Source organism: Carassius carassius, chromosome 2, assembly GCF_963082965.1.
Source record: "Carassius carassius chromosome 2, fCarCar2.1, whole genome shotgun sequence".
Taxonomy (NCBI): domain Eukaryota; kingdom Metazoa; phylum Chordata; class Actinopteri; order Cypriniformes; family Cyprinidae; genus Carassius; species Carassius carassius.
In genome coordinates this window covers 42,048,624-42,069,658 of record NC_081756.1, presented here as the reverse complement: position 1 = coordinate 42,069,658, position 21,035 = coordinate 42,048,624, and the positions used below count along the sequence as shown (strand labels likewise).

The 21,035-nt window shown below is 37.7% G+C and overlaps 1 protein-coding gene across 7 annotated transcripts in view; it reads left to right on the top strand.

Annotated features, from left to right (window-relative positions):
• Positions 1-21,035, top strand: part of LOC132109967 (unconventional myosin-IXAa-like) — a 136,842-nt gene that overhangs the window by 29,765 nt on the left and 86,042 nt on the right. For all 7 annotated transcript variants that reach the window (XM_059516493.1, XM_059516485.1, XM_059516477.1 and 4 more), the window contains exon 2: positions 13,976-14,890. In XM_059516493.1, coding sequence (XP_059372476.1) covers positions 14,048-14,890 — 843 coding nt within the window. In that variant the 5' untranslated portion in view covers positions 13,976-14,047. The remainder of the gene's footprint in view (positions 1-13,975; positions 14,891-21,035) is intronic.

Here is a 21,035-nt window from a genome sequence, read left to right as displayed (position 1 = left end):
CGTGATCAGACTGTCAGCTTACTGACGCTTATATAGTATGTGGTTTTATACATATATATGTATATGTATGTATGTATATTTATATACCTAGTACTTTATACACTACCATTGGTTTGAGATTGGTACATTTTTTTTGAATGATTTTGAAATAATTCTCAGTATGTAGTTTCTCATCACTAGTGAAGTACATACTTGTAGTGTAGAAGATTGTGAATGGTGAAGTAGTCCTACTTTCTCTTTGAAGAGATTTCAGGAAATGACAGTCCTCTGATCAGCAGCCCTATCCTCATGTGTCCAGCGAGAGAGAGGGAAAGTAAAGGACAGGGAGGGACGAGCAGACAGGAAACTGAAGAGTGTGGCATGCAGATTTACTGCTGTGATGCAGCAGTGAGGGGAAATGGGAGGGAATCTCTCTTTTTAAACAGGCTGTGTGTTGCTGGCTCTCTCTGAAGAGTGGCTCTTGTAGATAAGGTCTCTAGAGTGAAATGCCACAAGCCAACACAGGAAATTGTGTCAGAGTGGGAGAGGAGGGATTGTCTGTCTGTGCTTTGAACACTCAGTTTACTGTCATCCTCCTCAACAGCTTTGACACCCGTCCACATGGAGTAGCTTTACACTCCCCGTCGACACAATATGCTGGGCAGTTAGAGATGGCTCTTCCAAAAAAAAAAAGTATTTTTTTCAACATTTACCAAGCTCACATTGTGTGGAGCACCGGGACAAAATAGCATCATGAATGTTTTATTAAAGTCCAGACAACTTGCGCGATTGTGAAGCCAGTTGTGGTAGCTTTGTTTGATAAATATGCCAAAATAAATCATGATTCACTAAAAAGCTGCCCTTTTACTTAAGGTCTCATATCACACTCTTGCACATGATGCACTTAACATCAGAGGAGAAAAATTAATCAGTGTGATGAAACAAATTTGACACTATATGCAATAAGCAATAGGCAGCCCAGACAGAACCTACAAGTTAACATTGAATTAAACGCTAGATACAGTTTATCGTGTATCCAAAATAGCAATATTAACCAGGTAAAAAGCAGAAAAAAATTTATCCGTGATGCAGGACTTTTAATTATAAACAAGCCTAATATACAGAGAGACTCTTCTTTTGAAATGTCTGTTGCTTTACTATTGCTGGCTGCTCAATCAAAAAGATGAAGTGCAATCTGTTACGGCCATCTACAACGTTACAAATTAATCATGTTTATTGATTGTGAACTGCTCTGAAAGCACAAACCTCTTGAATCTGCAACACGCCATGTTTTGACGTTGAAACTTTCAGCGCTCAAATTTATTTAATAAAATCATAGCCATTGGTTTTCTGACCCCAATCTAAACTTGATTAAAATGATTAAGGTGTTTGTCATACTAGATATTTTAAGACTTTTTAAATACCTGCAGGGAGTCGTTTTATTCACACACATACTCATAAATACATTTTGCAGTTTACACACATCTATATTTATTAGCAAATGCAAGTTGTATTAAAACTAGTTTTATTTAAAAAATGACTTAGGTGGGCAGTTTTCATGGCATCTGTTGCATATAGTTTATCTAATTTGTGACTTCTGCTTGGATCGGTTTCATATATGCTTGAGTTCTGAAACAATAAAGATTTTTTTTTTTTTTAATTACGACAAAAAAAATTTGTACTAGATGATGGCAAATAGAAGTGAAAAAAAAAAAATGAAACGAGCACAATGACATATTAAACCTCTACAAAAGATTAATTTGTTTCGGCCAAATACCAATATTGTACTGATTTTTATTATGCATTCTTAGTTTCAATTGACTTTAAAAGCATAGTTCACCCAAAAATGAAAGCTCGGTTATTTTTTTCTTACCAGTTCTTTTGGACTCCATTGACTTTAATTGCATAGAAAAAACCAGCTAAAATATTCTTAAAAATATAATCTTTTGTAAATGCTCATAATCAAATCCAGTCAAATGTCTAACTTTAAAAATAACCACCTTAAACCTGCAGAGGAATTTTTATGTGATGTTTGGATCATTATCCATTGCTCCATCTGTGGAAAATAAAGGCTTATCTACTTTCAGGACACCAGCAGCTCTGGGCAAGATCCTGAATTTCTGCTTAACTGCTTTTCATGAGAGCTTTTGGAATTCACAACAAAACTCCCCAAAATCTTGATTGCCATAAACAAACTTTGCGTATCATCTTCACAATCTGAAACAGGGTTTTGAGATAAACATCCAGCTCATCCAAACCAGATTTGACCACTGATGTGAAAGGTAAAAAAAATAATAATTCTGGTCCAAACATAAAGTGTTATGCATAGTATGCGGAAATGTATCTTGTTTTTCACTATCAGCTCAGGAAATTTCTAGTTCCCCTTAATTAATGATCCTTTGCCTGGAGGCCTGCGGAAATATTGTATCTGTAGCTTATGAACACAAATAAGACCATGTAGGCAGGTTACAGTGTTCTTTATTTCACTCGGATGCTTATCAGTTCAACTGCCCTGCCTTCTTTAGTGTCATCTGGGTTAATTGAGTTTGATATAGCTATAACTGTATACTACAGGTCAAAAGTGTGACATAATTAAGAAGTCTCTTATGCTCATCAAGGCTGCATTTATTTTATACAATAGAAACAGTTATTATATTGTGAAATGGTATTATAATTAGGGCTGGGCGATATATATCGCATGCGATATCGCAGATGAATCGTTTTTGATAATAAACGCGATATGGTGTAGCTTGTCAATGAACTACGGCTCGGTCTATTAAATGCTGCTCCATCTGAAAGCAGGTGATGGAGATTTACCGCTAATCACGGAACCAACTTACTGACGAGATGCGCATGAACATCGCATGCGATATATCACCCAGCCCAAATTATAATAAAATTAAAACAAAAGCTGAATTTGGTTGATTGAAAGAATGACTTCTGAAGGATCATGTAGTACTGAAAACTGAAGGGAATTCAGAAGCTTTGCCATCTCAGGAATAAATTCCATTTTAAAGTGTATTTTAGAAAAGAAGATAGTTATTTTATAGTTTGTAACAGTATTGCTGTCTCTACTGTATTTTTGATTAAATGAAAAAGGGGAAGTCGTGGCCTAATGGTTAGAGAGTTTGACTCCTAACATAAATGGCTGCCATCTGCTCCGCTGTGTGTTCACTGCTGTGTGTGTGCACTTTGGATTGGTTAAATGCAGAGCACGATTTCTGAGTATGGGTCGCCATACTTGGCTGTATGTTACAGCACTTGAATGAAGACTTGGTGAGCCTAAAAGTCTAAATCTTAATTACTCAGAACCTTTGACTGGTAGTGTATATTTAAGTATTTTTATGCCTGAATTTAAGGAAACGTAAAAAGTCAGATGCTTGTTTAAATGGGAATGACATTAAAGGTACAATTTGTAATATATTTGCAGTAAAATATCCTAAAACCACTAGGCTAGTGTTATATATTTTGTCCAGCTCATTACTAACAATATCTCTAATGTTTTTAACTACTTGTAACTGCCTTTACTGACGTAGAAACCACATGACAACAGTGTCGTGGACAAATGCAGAAGTAGTATCTAGCGTCCAGCAAAACACTAGCTTGCTTCAAGCAGTTCCTTATTTACTACTTCTTGCTCGTTTTATGGAGGATTGTGTTACTTATTTATGGAACATAATTACTGCTTACCGTCTGCCGCTGGTTCTGTCGACAGGGACAGCTCCCGTAAATGTAAGTGTACGGGCCAACCAAATGACCCAAGAAGAGTTTGGGACAAGAGGAGACGCATCGCGAGGACGCGTCTGATCCATAGTCTGATTGCGTCTTTGCATTCGTTAAATCCATGATTTATCTTTCCGTCTGATTGATGGCCGTCAGCGGTTGGGTAGAAGACAACAAATCCCATCATTCCACGCTTTTTCTTAGCGTCATCAAACCAAGCGATTGTTATTGTTTTGGTAGTGTGCCCTCTCGTGGCAGGTCCTACAAACCTGTACCTTTAAGAAACATTATGAATATTGTAATCATTTTAATTAGCTCTTTATATTGAGATGTCTATTAGGGCTGTGCGATTTAATCGAAATAAAATCGCGATTTGAGTGTGCGCGATTTCTAAATTGCTTTATTGCACGATTTTCCACTGCCCCGACCTCCCGCAGTATGTTATCTGAACCAATCAGGATGCAGCGCACCTTAGTGGAGTGCGAGATCAGAGCAGACTGGGCATATGCCTAACTCCAGGTTCACACACTCTGTCTGTGATGCGTAGCCTTTTTTTTTTTCGAGCCCATGTTAACGGATCAGAACGTTCACACTGCACGCGGTAAAAAGATGAGAACAGAAAAGGTTATAAATAGAAATGTGCTAAAAGATTTAATATCTTGCGCATGAGCACAGAGAGAGTTGTGAGTGCACAGGACACAGGTTGAGCGAGAGGAGACACGTTGTAAGGCAGCGTGTATCTGAGCCTTATACAGTCTATGATCTGAGCAATCGCATCTGGTTTTGTTAACAGAGCAAAGGAAATCTGCGTGCGAACGGATAGATTCGTGCTCGTGCATTATTTTAATGTGCTTTCGCATTTCAATAATGCGCTCTCGTTGTTGCTTCTGAACCACGTACACATAACTTACTGTATACGCACTGCAGACGGAGTACGTGTGAACCTTGGGCAATAAATATATTGGGCAAAACATATAACACCTGAGGCACCACTACAGTGAGCTTTATGACCAATGCATGGCAAAAGAAACACAGGTTTTATTTTGTTTTATTATAATTTTTTGCCATATGTCTAGATTTTCTTTGACATCTTTACTTAGTGATTATTTTGACTTGAGTCTGTTCTAGAGACATGTTACAACTTTTTGATAGCTCTCATTGGTTTTCTTTTGGAAATATGTTTCAAATTTATACTGAATGCATTTATGACTGTAAAGCATTCCTGTGTGTGTCAAAATCGTGATTAAAAATCGAAATCACAAAATTGATAAAAAAATCGTGATAGGTTTTTTTTGTCCATGTAGCACAGCCCTAATGTCTATCACTGATTGTCAAAAGGGTGATATATATATTCTTTCAAGTCTGTTTAAAATCAGAGTGAGATGACCACAATCATTTCACACAACTAGCTGTCTATGACAGCAAATAGGATACATGCTTCTTAGAAATTGTCTAGACAAGGTCATTGCCGCCTCTTAGTGTGGCTAGCTGTAGGCGAGATCTGCAAGTAGCCCAGGCTCTCATCTCTGAACATGAGTGGCTGTTAGACTGCAGACCTGGCCTGTAATTACACAGACATTTGTGAGTGGAGTATGTCCATGGGGCGAGTTGGTGCCTGAACTGGTATGCCCTCCCAGGCCTCTTTTACCCCTCTACCCCTGTCATAAATCAAAGGGCCAGCTGCCATCGGCTCATTATCTGTGTAATTATCTCATCCTGCAGTCCTCCTTTATCTCTAAGACAGTCTGTGCCTCACTGCCCTCACCTGGTTCTTTCCCACACAGACCCTGCATGATCCGAGTCTCCTCTTCTATTGTAGAGCCTCTCATCCTGTGCCTCTGCACGGCCCTCTATTGTTACTGATCGGTATAATCATGTTTTTTAATTGGTATTTTAATGAGTTTCTTGCATCACCACTGTTAGAAAAGTAAAAAATCTCTCCAGCATAAAAATTCTGTCATGTTCTTAAGTCCTGCAAGGTTATATACACATATAAACTGCAGTATGATCCTCAGACCTTCAAAAGGAGTTATTTATGAAAATGTCCAGGCTGCTCTTTTACATACAGTGAAAGTGATGGTGGCCACAGATCCAAGCATCATAAAAGTAGTGCACTGTTAGGAGTCTTCTACTGGAAAACAATAGCTGTGTGATGAACTAACTGAAATTTAAACCATTATTCCTTGAATTTTTTTCTTCCTTCTGTTGCACAATACTTTTGAACTATTTTGTTGCATACAGTTAAGAAGATGGCACTATAAACAGTTATTTTTTTCTTAACCTACAGAAACAAGAATAGGGTTTGAGTTAATTAAATAGCTGAAAATAATAAATGTGTTTACTGAAAGGCCAAAACCCACAAATGAGTTTGCATGAGTTAGCACTTCCGGTTCTGTCCTGAAGTCAGTGGGTTTTTTGAACAGGTTTTTGGTGAAAATACATCAGTAATACACCATTAGGATTTTTTGTTATTATTATTTTTAAAGCTTTTTCTTGTCTTGCAAAATTAACTTGCTGAAAAGTGGGTACATTGGACTACCGAGGTTGTCAGGGACATTAAACCTCAAGCTAAACAGGAAAACTCATCTACTCACTTGTCAGCTTTCACAGCCTTGCAGTGTTTATTATCACACTCTTGAAAACTGTTCGAACTCAAACTTTCAGAGAAAAGACTGGAAGAGTTGTCAGAAGATTAATGGTGGTAATGTTGGAGTAATGGGGCCATGGTGTAGTTAGTTTAAAGCCTTTGTTTAACTTCTGGAGATTGTATTTAGGCTTCAGAAAAATTCAACATTTTTGTCAAGGTAACTACAGAAATAGGTCATTGTTGCAGAACTCTGTGACATGATGATAAGTACGGACATCGAGAGGGGTAAGGTTATACCCCAATGATTTTTAAAAATTTTTTACCCTGATCACGCTTATATTATTAATATTTCAGTACATTCTTTGAAATGTATCTTAACAATTCTTTTAAAGAGTGCTTCAGCTGGATGACTTCTAGGTTGTATATATGTCTTGGATGTTGTGTAAGAGCTTCTCAAAAGTAATGGATGTTTTCCCTCACTTTCTGTTCAGCATATTTTCCCTTGTGCCTTTATTTTTGGCTGTAGGCCTATGAAACAGTCCCTTCCTTTACTTTGAAACATGTTTGTTTTGCAACATTATATCTTTGCCTATTACCAGCAATAATAAACCCAAGCCCAGAGGCAGTGAACATACTGAGATTATGAATGTTGGTCCACTGCATTTTTGAGGGTTTGTCCCAGTGATGTTTTTGTATGTTTAAAAGTGTGATTTCCTCTTTCCTGCTCTCTCAGAACATTATTGACTCTTACAGTGACTTCTTGTAAATGCAGCAGAACGTAAGCTTGTATGTTCAGGCACGAACACTTGGTCCTCCATGCCTCATTAGTCCCTTTTTCAACTTCATACATACTTCGGGCTCAATGCTTTCTGTGGATCGGCCAGTGCTGAGATCATATGCTCTTATTGTATACAGACATTCTTGCCTCCATAATCAGGGATAGCTGCTCCAGGAACTGTTACCCTGCAAAAGATCTCAAGCAGTGTTAAGTTTTGGAACAAAGGGTCTGTCTGACTAATTGACTTGCACTGCAATAGACATGGCAGTGCTGTTTGAATGGAGCTCTGTCTCCAAGTGTCCAGCAAATGAGTCACTGAGCTGGTCGTGGAGGATGGTTTAGAGTTTCTTCTAGGTTCACCGCACAGAACAGTAGGTCATAACTAAGCCCACACAGAAATAACTTTTTGTATATCTTAGGATATAGTCTCCAGCTCATATTCCGCTTTTGTTTTTTTCTTTGTTAGTAATAGTGCAACAGTGCTCGCCACTTCTTCAGCAGCCTTGGTTCCAGAAGAGTTTTTCCTATTCAAATTCGCATAAGGATTTTAAAAAGTCTTCGTTTAAGAGTGAATCAAACCAGCCAGCTACGAGGTGTTTGAAAAATTGGGCAAAAAAGACAAAGGTTGTTTACAGTTTTAGTGAGGGAAAGAACTACAATCCCATGAAGCACTTTGAATGACATATATGATATGGATAAATATTAAACTGTTGATTTAATTGTGTGTGTACTGTAGAAGCAAAAATATTATACATTTATTGCAAAAAGATGCATGTAATAGACAAATATTTCCTAAGTGGTTAGAGTTTAGAGTTTTGCAGTAATTTACTTTGTTTCATTTGTCTGATTAATAGATATTTCTTTGAAGAATTATGGGTAATGCAGTTTGAAAATGATTGTATGAAAAATGTTGAAATAATTCAGGCTGTTGGCTTCAACAGAAGCATACTGTAAAATTGTTCTTTAACAGCCGCATAGCACATGGCTTTAAAAGTTATCATCAAAAGTCATTTTTTTATTTACTGTTTTACTATTCTAATTATTGATTCTCATTATATTCTTATTAATGTTTGTGTCCCAGAAGCCTCCAGTTTTCCCAGCCACACTCATCCACCGTCCATGACAACACTTCTCATGCATTCTCAAGGACATGCTTCAAAAAGTCCTCAGTGTTTCACATGTGATAGAGATTGGTTACAAAGGAGTGCAAATTCCTGCTGAGAGATTCACACTCTTGATCACATGCTGAAACTTTCATGGTCCGCATCAAGTTGTTTTGTTCAAGAATGCCCTGCTGATATTGAAGGGAAGATTATAGAACATCTTAGCCCAGTTTGTCAGCCTCAAAATGTCTGGTACGTCTACTATGTGACCTAACCTGTGTGTTGTTTGGGAAAACAAGCGTATCCTCTCCTTTCTTGGAATTTCTTAAGTATGTGGTTCCTTTTTGACTAGATCAAGTTTGTGAAGTGTGAAGTTCCTGATGTCCTCATCCTGTAACCATTAGTTGATTGAGCAACATGGACCTGGGAGCAGAATCTTCCTCTAAATCTGTTGCTATCCTTTAAGTAGTGTGCTGACCATCTGCTCTGCTGTGAGGTCCCCAAATCCTTGGAGAGCTCAGCAAAGTGCACCTCTAATACTCTCCTTATGGCTCTTTATGCAATCTGGTTAGGCATTACAGCCTTCACCGATCTGGGCATTAGTGTTTGTGCATGCATGTTCATTTTAATGCTGTGTTGAAAGCCAGAAATCAGAAAGTAGGATGTAGTGTTTGATGTAGTTTAATGTTTGACACATCCGTTAATTATTGTTATTATATAGTAATAATAATAATGAATAATATAAAATTCACTATATATATATGACACAATGCAGTATGCACACTATGCACAAGATGTTATTAAAATATTAGATTTAAATATGTTAATTCTGTCAATGTAAAATTAAATTAAAAATACTCTGGAAAGAGTGATGGCAGCATCATCATTTTATGTTTTTGAAAGATTGGTAGGTCTGTTAGTAGAATCAGTTGATTTTAGCAATCCTTGTTGCATCATATGTTAATAGTGACCATTCAATATGTGAAAAAGCACTTTTTTTCTAAAGTTTGTATGCCTTTAACTCAATGTGATTTAGTTTCAGAGATGAGTGTCTCAGTGTGGCCCATAAGTAAATTAAGTTGTAAAATTGCACACATTTTCAGTGGTCAAAAACCAAATGTGGGTCAGAGCTGTTTCTTTTAAAGAAGGAGGTCTGAAGAACAAAAAAAAACTAGAAATGTATCTTGCTTCCCTCTATCAAAGCAACTGCGACTAACACAAAAATGTTTTTTGTTAGTTTTTTGCCTGTAACTCAATAAATATTCAACATCTAAGTATTATTTTAATTAAATATGAAGAAACTTTTACTTTGGTATCTTCATTTTTACCCATTTAAAAAAGCCCAAAACTAAACTTCAATCGCTTTTAACAGCTCAAAAATTTAGATTAGAAATGTCCAGTGATAGAATTTATTTGCTGGATGACTGCACACTTCTTGAGGTTATGTGACAACAGTGTAAAATATTATTGTTTGCATCTTGCATGCTTTTCACTTGCGGTTAAAATGGTATGCTGTGAACTGTACAATACACCAAAAGCTGTATGCTAGTATTTCTAAACATAACCAGTGTATTGGAAACCAGCTATAGAATGAGCTGTTAGTTTTGCCATAAAACTCTCTGCTCTCCGTTTCCTCAACAGCTATTTTTCCTCAAACGGTATCCAAAAATTCTACTTGAACAAGTCTTGGACTGCAGTTCAGCCCTAAAACAATCCTGATGTCTAAATACAAGCCCATTGCTCATCCAACACAGATTGTCTGCTATAGCAGTAACGTTACTATAGAGGACTGAACAGAGACCTCAGTGAGACCTGTCTCTGCACCTGAGAGCGCTGGCTGGACTCCAGATATCAGTCTCAGTCACACAAGAGGGAGGCTCATTGGCTCCTGATGAGAGACGGGGACCAGCAGACAGGAGCCACATTGACCTCACAAGCACAAATAAATAAAGCCCTGCTCCTGAACGGGCTCCTGTATTGAAACACCGTAGGCTGTTAGTGTTTGAGTTGTTGTTTCAAAGATAGCCTGTGCTCTCAGCTGAAATAACACGTCAGATTGAATGAAGACTATAGGTAAAGGCTTGATTTGTTTTGTCCAGGGGATCAGGTGTTGGCTTCAAACAAATGCAGGTCTGTGGGTGTTATTTCAGGAAATTAACTTGTTTGTTGGGCATTATAACCAAGTCAGATATTTTATGTTAAACATTGACATTTATGTAACGTTTATAGCAATTTAACGATGCAATTACCATGTTTTTATTTTGTGTCAGTGTACACAGTGCTTCAGTAATGAATAGTAACCCTTGGAGACTGTTCAGGCATTATTAAGTGGATAGTTGTGAATCAAGTTATTGTGTCTGTTAGAGAAGGTGGCAGCTGGTGATTTTGGCAGCCGGCTGAATTTCTGTGCTCTGTTGAGAGCAGATAGTGAACCAGTGTGTGTTGATGCACAGATCTGCCCATTCTTGATGGTAACTCCTAAATCAGTCTGTTTTGATTAGGGATGGGCAAATATCATTCGAATATTTGAGCTCACAAAAAACGAATATTCGAATATTCGTTTATTTAAATAAAGTTTAATGAGACAGACGTTATTTTTCAGCAACATTTATTGTTTCCGTCATTTTGAACAAGCTTACACACAATAAGCTTGAACATTACACATCGTGTTTTGTAGCTGAAAACCTTTAACAATGCGTGCAAACAAACAAAAGTACAGATTAAAAGCAAAATAAAAAGTGAAAAAAAAAGTGAACAAAGAAAAAACGTAAAGCAGCCTGCAGCGATTAGGCTATTGTAGAACGTAGCCTACACTTAACTTTGAAACATTTAAACTGTCAGCAAATCTTTTTTTCTTTTTTTCTATTGTTTTACATGTTCTTGTTAAGAAACACTGGCATGTAAACATGATCGGGGGAAAGTCGGCTTCTTAGTCTGTTAACAATAAGGCCGGCTGCGGAGAAAACGCGCTCTGACGGCACAGACGTTGCCGGGACACACAAATAACAAATAAGTGTGCTAAGCGAATAAGTTTTGTGAAGCGCTTCGTGTTTTCGTTTCACCACTGAAAAGGATCCTCATCTGGTGGAATACATGGCTCCAGCAAGAACTGTTCCCACTCGTCTCGGCTGGACTCTCTGTAATCATCGCTGAAGAACTGGCTCAGCCTTCTCCGACGAGTGGGCATTGCATCCGCTTTATCGTTGATGATGGCGGCTGCATCCGCACCACTCACATCAAGGGAAATGATCTGATAATGTTCAAAAAAGTTTTTTTTTCTTACTTCTCTTATGTTTTCATCGAGAAACCTGAGATGTTTGTGCCGAGGATCTAGGGCAGACGAGAAGAGGAGTTTTCACTGCATTCTCCAAGTTAGCAGTGTTTATTCGTTGCTTGAGAGATGCCTCAACAATGTTCTTGAATTCGGTCACTTTTTGTGATTCTCTACGGCATATTTGAAGTACTGTAGAAGACCGCAGTTTTTAGGGGCCGTTCACATATCGTGTCTTTTGTGCGCTCAAGTTCGTTATTTCCAATGTAGGCGGGAGGTATGCGTGCTCATAATGGAAGCCCCTTATTCAAGCATTAATTATTTTTTGCTAGCATACATCTTCAAATATGCCGTGGAGAATCACAGAACGTGACCAAATTAGGTTTTATTGTGAACTTGTTTTTTTTGCAAAATTCGAATATCATTTTTATTTATCGAATAATTAGAGCAGAACGAATATTCGAATGTTCGACTATCCGTGCACACCCCTAGTTTTGATCATTAAAAACTGTAGCTACCTTATTTTCCGGACTATAAGTCGCACTTTTTTTCATAGTTTGGCTGGTCCTGCGACTTATAGTCAGGTGCGACTTATCAAAATTAATTTGACATGAACCAAGAGAAATGAACCAAGAGAAAACTTTACCGTCTACAGCCGCGAGAGGGCGCTCTATGCTGCTCAGTGCTCCTGTAGTCTACACTGAAAACATAGAGCGCCCTCTCGCGGCTAAAGACGGTAATGTTTTCTTTTGGTTCTTGGCTCTAAATAAATGCGACTTATAGTCCAGTGCGACTTATATATGTTTTTTTCCTCATCATGACCTATTTTTGGACTGATGCGGCTTATACTCAGGTGCGACTTATAGTCCGAAAAATACGGTAATCATTTAAAATTTTAAGTTTGTTTGTTTTACTTTTAATCACTGACTTAATCAGTTAGCTCTTGCTAAAAGAGAAAATGTCCATGGATACAGAATATACCGAAATTCGGACAAAAATGTATGTTTTGCAATGTCTGCAAATTCATAGCGGGTTTGAAGGAAGATTAAAAAAAGACTGCATGCATACTAGTGATGCAAAGTTGTTTTATAATCTGTGTTTCTCACTTCAGAATAAAGCGCTGTTATGAAAATTGCTAAATATGCCTGAAACGCTGTTATGTATAATTTGGCATTTTTTTTAAAACCTAACTGATTAAGTAGAAAAATATAACTTAAAAATAAGAAAATTATGAATATCTGTAAAAAAAAAAAAAAAAAAGTAAATATTTGTTAAACTGATTTTTGGTCTTTCTCAAATGCTAATAGTGTGCAATACAAGTATGGTTACATATATATCATGCATCTTTAGAAATTAAACTTGTAGCTTGTGTAATTTCTTTTATTATTATTATTATTATTATTGCATCAGTGATATATTTGCTTTTGATAGATAATTCTACATTTCCCATAAGCAAAGTGCCAAGGGCGTCTACAGGGGTTGGTCAATGAAACTGAAACAACTTATTTTTACCACAGTAATTTATTACTATGATGTAGACGGAGCATTCTTTCTTCATTCATTCTTCCTGAGCTGAGTGTTTTTGAGCCATTCCTCTTGCAGAACGGTCGCCAGATCACTGCGTGACGCTGACTCGCTCGTCTAAGACACCCCAAACTGGTTCAATAATATTCAGATCTGGTGAATGTGCAGGCCATGGGAGATGTTCACCTTCACTTTCATGTTTTTCAAACCCCTCTTGCTGTGTATATTGATGCATTATCATTATCATAATATTTGAACTATTGAGTGCGCATGGTCCTCCAGAATGGTTTGATAGCACAATAGGGAATGGTATGATATTGCAGCACAAAACGTGACTGATCCACCCGCTGACATTACCCTGAATACCACGGCTCCGGATACACCACAAAGACTTGCTGTCCTGGTCACAGGTGCGGCAGCGAGACATACCTACAATTTGGTCTCTTCTGATCTCATATGTCTCTCATTAATTTGTGAGGATTCTAGTATTTTTTGTAGAGCTTTGCTATTGCTCTGTTAATTCAACCTTCACAATCTGCTCTTCCTGATGCAATGTGAAATCAGTGAAGAATGGCCACCAGGCTACGCATATATAGGCAAAAATCCTCTGACATTATATTGGCAAGTGTTTCAGTTTCATTGTTCCACCTGTCATTAGGCTTACAATGCTTTTGGGAGATGAAGCCCAGACAGATTAATTGGGCAATATTTTGAGATCAGCTGATAACTTTGCAGACTTGATTAACGTTTTTTACAGCAGTGTTAGTTTCAATGTGTAGTGACAGCTTTGTTAGTGAATAGCAACAATTTTGTAGTAGATTTTTTATGAGTAAATATTGTGTACAAATACTGTTCAACAACTTTTAAAAAATATTGTTGAGTCTCTTATAATATGTAAATCTGATTCAGATATCATCCACATTGCTCTGTAGATATTGGTATCAGCCATTTAAAAACCCAGCTGAACATTAATAGTTATTTTTTCATTTTTTTCTCTGTTTCTCTGACAGTTGTAATGTCTTGAAGTACCTGGCCCGTTTGAAGGATGTACAGTGAGTGCTAATGGAAACTTCTGCTCCAATATGAGTGTTCATGATGTTGGCGGGAGACGACGCTTTGAGGACTCTGAGTTCACCCTGCGCATCTACCCAGGGGTCATCGCTGAGGGCACCATCTACTGCCCCATCACCGCCCGTAAGATCACTTCAGCTGCAGAGGTCATCGAGCAAGTCATTGATCGGCTCAAGCTAGATCGGACAAAATGCTACGTCCTGGCAGAAGTGAAGGAGTTCGGAGGGGAAGAATGGATCCTCAACCCCACCGACTGTCCCGTCCAGCGCATGATGCTGTGGCCTCGCATGGCCTTGGAGAACCGCTTCAGCAGCGAGGACTACCGATTCCTGCTGCGAGAGAAAAACCTTGATGGCTCCATCCACTATGGCAACTTGCAGATGTGGCTGCAGGTCACGGAAGAGCGGCGGCGCATGGTGGAGCGGGGCTTCCTGCCGCAGCCCTTACCGAAAGACTTTGATGACCTTTGTAACCTGCCGGATCTCAACGAAAAGACTCTGCTGGACAACCTGCGCAATCGCTTCAAGCAGGAGAAGATCTACACCTATGTGGGCAGCATCCTCATAGTCATCAACCCCTTCAAGTTCCTCCCTATCTATAACCCCAAGTTTGTCAAGATGTACGATAATCACCAGCTGGGAAAGCTGGAGCCGCATATCTATGCGGTGGCGGACGTGGCCTACCATGCTATGCTGCAGAGTAAGCAGAATCAATGCATTGTTATTTCTGGGGAGAGTGGATCTGGCAAGACTCAAAGCACCAACTTCCTGATCCACCATCTCACGGCTCTAAGTCAGAAAGGCTTTGCTAGCGGAGTTGAGCAGATCATTCTGGGTGCTGGACCAGTGCTGGAGGTAAGAGCTGATTATATAAATTTGATATATCATGAGGTTGTTAGAAATGGTTTTATAGACCTTTGAATCATCTGAAATCCTTGTCAAAGTTTATTAAAGGTTTATTAGGTTTTATTAATCGTCTTTTGTTCAAAAACTGGGTGCAACCTTTGTCAAATTGACCCACATTGATTTCCAAGCGATTTGTGAAAAATGAACACCATTAAAGACAATAAAGATTCATGCAAAAACAAAAACCCTTTATTGTAGGTAGTAGATTTTGTCAGAGACAGAAAATATAGGATATATGAGAATTTGTCTGATTTTTTTCTTGCACACTATGGTGCAAATAACTACCAGTATAAATAGTATTTAACATTATTTGTACTTGGTGTAAGTAGTATTTATTGTGGTTTGTGCTTCCGCTGCCTTAGTATGTCTGGTTCTCCTGGGAGAGTAAAATTAGTTTCTCACAGTACTTTGCTGCAACAGTCTAGTAATTGAGATCCAAAAAAAACTAAAACTAAACCTAACAACCAAAAACAACCTTTGACACATTTTCTTCACTATGAAACTCAACTGGATAGAATTTCCTTGCTTTCTTAAATTGAGTAAACATTGAGCCTTAAATTTCACACACACACACACACACACACACACACACATTACCCTATTCTTAGCAGTTTTTCAAAATGTAGATTTTTGGAAAATTTCATGGAAACCAATGTTCGTGGGCACCAACACGAGAGTCATAACAAAAATGTTACATTTGTGACCCTAAATGAAAAATATTCGCAAAAATCACAAAATACTCAGTTAAACCACTATTTGAAGCAGTTCAAAAATTGACTTTGGGTTAGAATGATCCGAACACCACAGGAAGGTCACTGTTGTTTTTCATCAATTAATTGGTTTGAGCTTAGATCTGATCTTTATTAAACCTTACGTTCTGTCGTAACTCAGTCTGACGTGTCGAGACATTCTGTCGGTTGCTTGGCCGCTGTTCCTGTCATGTCACGCTTGGTATCTGTATATTAAATACCAAATACGTATGTGGTTGGCTGTGATTGTGTTTGTACATGCAGCATTTTCTGTTTCAGTCTGAACAGAAAAACTTGTCACGCCAACGTGTCATTTGTCTTGGTGAGCCTTTTGAATCCTGAAGCATTACCTTTGAGGTCTGAGAGCCATTCTCAATTGGGCCTGTGTTTGAAAAACTCAACGTCACACCTTTAATAAACCAAGATATTGTGTTGTGTGCAGTTGTCACATTCTTTGATTTACTTCCAGTTTTGTGGGTTTTGTAACCTAGATAACCCCTTTGAGTGATGACAGTTAAGAAAGGCATACAGTAGGTCATGCGATACAATGCGATAGCTGAAAGAATGGGTTTTAAAGCTGCTCTTGTGGATTCCAGTGAAGCTAGTAATTCCACACCAAGAAGCACATGATGCTGTTTTGATAACATTATCAAAGTTACTGTTGTTAGTGCGTTTCTGTGTGTAGTTTACTGGAAGGGTTTTTGTCACTGGAGGAATGAAAGGTTAAAAGTCAGAATCAAAAGAATTTGTTTGCAGGCATTTATTAAAGTGTACTTCAACCATAAGAGGCCATGATAAAATCAATGCAATGGCCTCTTGTAACATAATCCTTTATGTTGTTGCCGGCATTTTGTTTAAGACACTAATGTGCAATAAATAAGTATATTCATTATTATTAATAATTACAGAAAACATAAACCTCTTTCTTCCAAGAAATATAGTTCATTATTTGGCAAGACTGTAGATGCATAGCTTCACTAATGTAGTTACTATTAATGTTCCACTGATGCTCCTTCAATCAGACTTTAGTTATATAACTGTTTTCTGTGGTCTGTTTTGAGATTTAACACTGTTTAAGATTTTTGATCTCAAAAATCTAAATATTTATTTGTTCAACTAAAGTGACAGTGTCAAAATATTCACATAAGTTAATTGAGCCGACTGAAATTTTTGACCTTTTATAGGGAAGGGATACATGTAGTTATGATAATGAATTTAAATCTTGTCACCATTGTTAAACTCTTTCTTCTGTGGAGCATACAAGGAAATGTTTAGCGGGATGCCTGAGGTTCTTTGTTTATACATGACTGGATCATTCAAGCTCCAAGAAGAAGAAGAAAAATACATTTCTAGATTCATATTCTGGTTTCATATACAAAATCAAAACACAAGTTTTGTGTGTCAGGAAAAAGTGTTTTTTTATTTTTCTGAAGGAGAACTTCAATCTTATTTGTTATCCAATTGATTCATAAAATTTGCAACAAAGCACGCAAGTTGTGTTAAACACTTTTATGGTACTTGACTAGTGCTTGACAGCTTCCAGTTAGCTTCATTGTATGGTAAAGAACAGCTTGAACATTCTGCTCAACATCATCTTCTGTGCTCCGTGGAGGAAAGAAAGTCATAGAGATTTAAACTACTCAAGGGTGAGTAAATGATGACAGAATTGTTTTTTTTTTTTTTGTCAGCTGAGACTAGATTGGCAAAACAGAACAGCTATGAGCATCTTATAAAATTTTATGTAATTACTACATCAAATTTTAAGGAGACACTTTCTCATTAAAACTTTTGTAGCACAATTCCTGATGGCAGGCCTTCTTGCACGGCACATGTGCAATATCTCACTTCTTAGTAGTACGCTATGAACTGAAGTTGTTGTGTCCAATTAGTGAGACACCTAAAATGTGCAGTGCATGCTGGGAGAAATTGAATTTAATTTTTCTATTTCAATCTAATACACTTGATATAATCCAAATTTTTGACTTGCCGTCCACATGCTTTCGAAAGGCTAATATTTAAGTATATGGGTTAATGGCCAACCATCTGGCACAATTGACTGGCTCTTGAGTGGAGAGGATGGGCTTTAATTGTTTGTAGAGTGAGATTGTGGATCTGCTCATTACTGATTAATGCAGAGCGTGTGGATTAGCAGAGCACACAGACGTCTCTTCTTTATTCACATGGAGGTGACACATCTGTCATTCTTTCTAATGACAAGACTGCCAGTTTATACACACACTCAGTGCCTGAAGCTCTTTAAGTGCAAGGGAGTTAAGGCTGCTGTACAAGTGTGTAGTATTAATGTTTTAATGAATTTGTCCGACATGAGTGATACCTAAAATCATGTGGCTTGTCGAGGAGATGTATTACTTTAAGTAATAATGAGTAATAACATGATGTATTACTTTTTCCCATAGACCTACACTTAAGGTGGAGATCCTAAACATATTTTGAGGTGGGCTCTTTCGACCTAGTACCTTACCTTGAAGCGCATTGATGTGATGCAGCCTGTTCTTCAAAGCCTATCACAGAAGTTAAGACGTTCATGTATTTGGAAATGGCAGGGGTTGCCTGGCAAGGGTTGCCTGGCAATACCAATGTAAGGGCTTTAATTTGTACACCGCTTTCTTCTTTTTAGTTGGCTTTTGTAATGGGTATAATCTTCTCCGAAGCTTAACGTTTCTGCTTGAGTGAGAATATCAGTTTCAAAGACTCATCTCATGCTGGCTTTCTGCCAGAGCAGTAGCGCTGATAGTTGGGAGTCTGTGTTATGAGTTGGCTAATATGTAGTGAGGATTATTCATCCAACAAACCTTCTGCTGTCATGTTAAAGAGTTGTTGACTCAGTGCCTGGGATTTGTGCACTGCTGGTATCTTTAGTCATAGAAATGTTGCATTGTATTGCTTCAGATGGTTAGTAAATTTCAGTTGTAGCCAGTAGCCACACAATGGGCCTCTGTCAGTTCTTCATTATAGCCTCCATTATAGATGTTGTTTGACATTTGACATTTTGAACGGCTTTAGCATAGGGCAGTTTGATTCCTGATGTCAGTTTTTGGAAATGAAGTTGATTCCAGTTTAAGTCAAAGTATTTTTATTGATTCTTTGAAAAAAGAGAGTTGAGGCGAGATAAACAGTGCAATTATAATAAATATATAATGTATTTTTTATGTTTTTTGTTTAACTGTGTCTGTGATGTCATTGAGTTTTGATTGTGATTTGATTCTGTATTTTTTAACGATTTTTGATGTTTTGACAGCGACAGAATTTAAAAATTCACTCGTTTTCAGCTTTTGGTGTGAGAGCGCAACCTACAAATGAGAGACCGTGAATGAATCTGAATAATTAGTGTGGTGTCAATCAGATGAATCAAAATCTCCTCTTGGAACTGAATGACGGAATCAGAAATACAGAATATGTTTGAAAGCATCTTATGTTTTGAAAGGTTTCAGTTTTTTTCCTTATAGTACATGTTTGAAAAAGTTTCCATAATTATTTTTGCTGTTTGGACTTCTGGTTTGAAAGTAGTTCACTTTCTGGCCGTTTTCTCTGATGTCATTTTTTACAGTCCAGTTTTTGTAATATGCAAACCTTGGCACAATCCTGTAGTTTACTTGAGTAATTCAGGGGGTTTAAAGGTATTTGTGTGATTGTGTGACGGTGTGTGTGAGGTAAGGGTCTCTGGGAGTTTGGCAAGCTGCTTGGGTTTGTTTCCAGGCCCAAGTGAGGCTTGGTGTTTTTCAGTAGATACATTCCTGCTAGATGCATATAAGAGTCAGCCCGGGTCACAGCATGGCCGTTCCTCCTCAGCTGACTGTAATGAATCTTTAATACCTACTGTCATTAGTCTTAATGCGCTACTGGGATTGTTTGTGAATTACTGCTAGGACTGGGTGGGGCGGCAGAGTTTGGGGGATTTACTGTATGTTAGTATTCATCATCCTGGCAGAGATGTTCTGGTATGTATTAAAGCCAACAGTATCTTGATTGTTTCATTTTTTTTTTTTTCGTATAAAAATTGTCTGAGCTTTATGAAGCTTCAATAAAAATGAAGTCCATTTTTTTTATAGAGTCAATTGATGTTGATGAAATAATCTGAAAGTATTATATAGAAAATATACTGTATGTAGTGACCAAAAAAAAGTCATAATTTGTGAATATTTATTGTATCATGTAGATATTGCTTGGTTGCCTTCAGGTATGTCCAATCAATAAATGCAATAAATATTTATAAGAAATCTTGTTGTCTCAAATATGAATTTACCAAAATTAGACTAAATCTTCATGACATTCTCCACAGAGGTGATTTGAGCATGGCAGTGTGCAATGCCACCTCTCACATGCATGGCTTAGATTTGTCATGTAGGGTCAAAGCGATGCAGGATCTTCAGTGGTAAGAGTGAAAGGGTTAATCCAGCTCTTTTGTACTGAATCTGTCAAATCATTTAAAATCGTTTTGAATCAGTCCTCCATCGAAAACACTGTGCAGGTGTCCTGATAAATCCTTATCTGAAGTGCTGGGCATTGTCTAGTCTCACAGAGCCAGACGTCTGACTATCTGTAAGAAGTCTGGTTCACATTGCTGCTGCTTCTGGACAGCCAATCAGATTGAAGATTGCTTTTTTTTAGCCATTAACATCAACATTGTACTAGATTACTGTGCTCTGTAGTGGTTTACTAATATAATATAATATAATATAGTCTAATATAGTAGCTAGTATTTGTTTTGTAGAATTTTGGTCCACCTATTTTCATGGTCAGTATGCAAGCTAACTCGAAAAGCAAGCTTACCAATGGACCCTTGTCACATTTCTGGGATTGTAGAAGGTAGAGGTGGAGGTAGAAGTCATATGCCGCGTTTCCACCGCAGAAACTTTACCCAGGAACTAGGAACTTTGGACTGGTACTCGGTGTGTTTCCACCGCAGGAACCAGGAACTAAATAAAGTTCCGGGTAAAACAAATACCCCTCAGAAAGTCCCTGCAGGCGAGGTAGTACTTTTGCAAAGTTCCGGAACCTTCGGGGGCGGGACTTGGGTGCTAAACATTCTGATTGGTTGAGTTCACGGAGCATTGGTTGGGTTCAACCACCATTTAATCGGATCATTTTCAAAATATTACTGTTATTGTGTCATGAAATGTAATTTTAAAAGTATTTCAGGTGAGAATGTATGTAGATGTTTAAAACTCAAATCTGTGGTTTATTTATAAAGACAGCGCCTATTTAAAATAGCACGGATAGTCGAATATTTGTTCTGCTCTAATTATTCGATAAATAAAAATGATATTCGAATTTCGCAAAAAAAAAAAAAAGAATTCAATAAAACCTAATTTGGTCACTTTCTG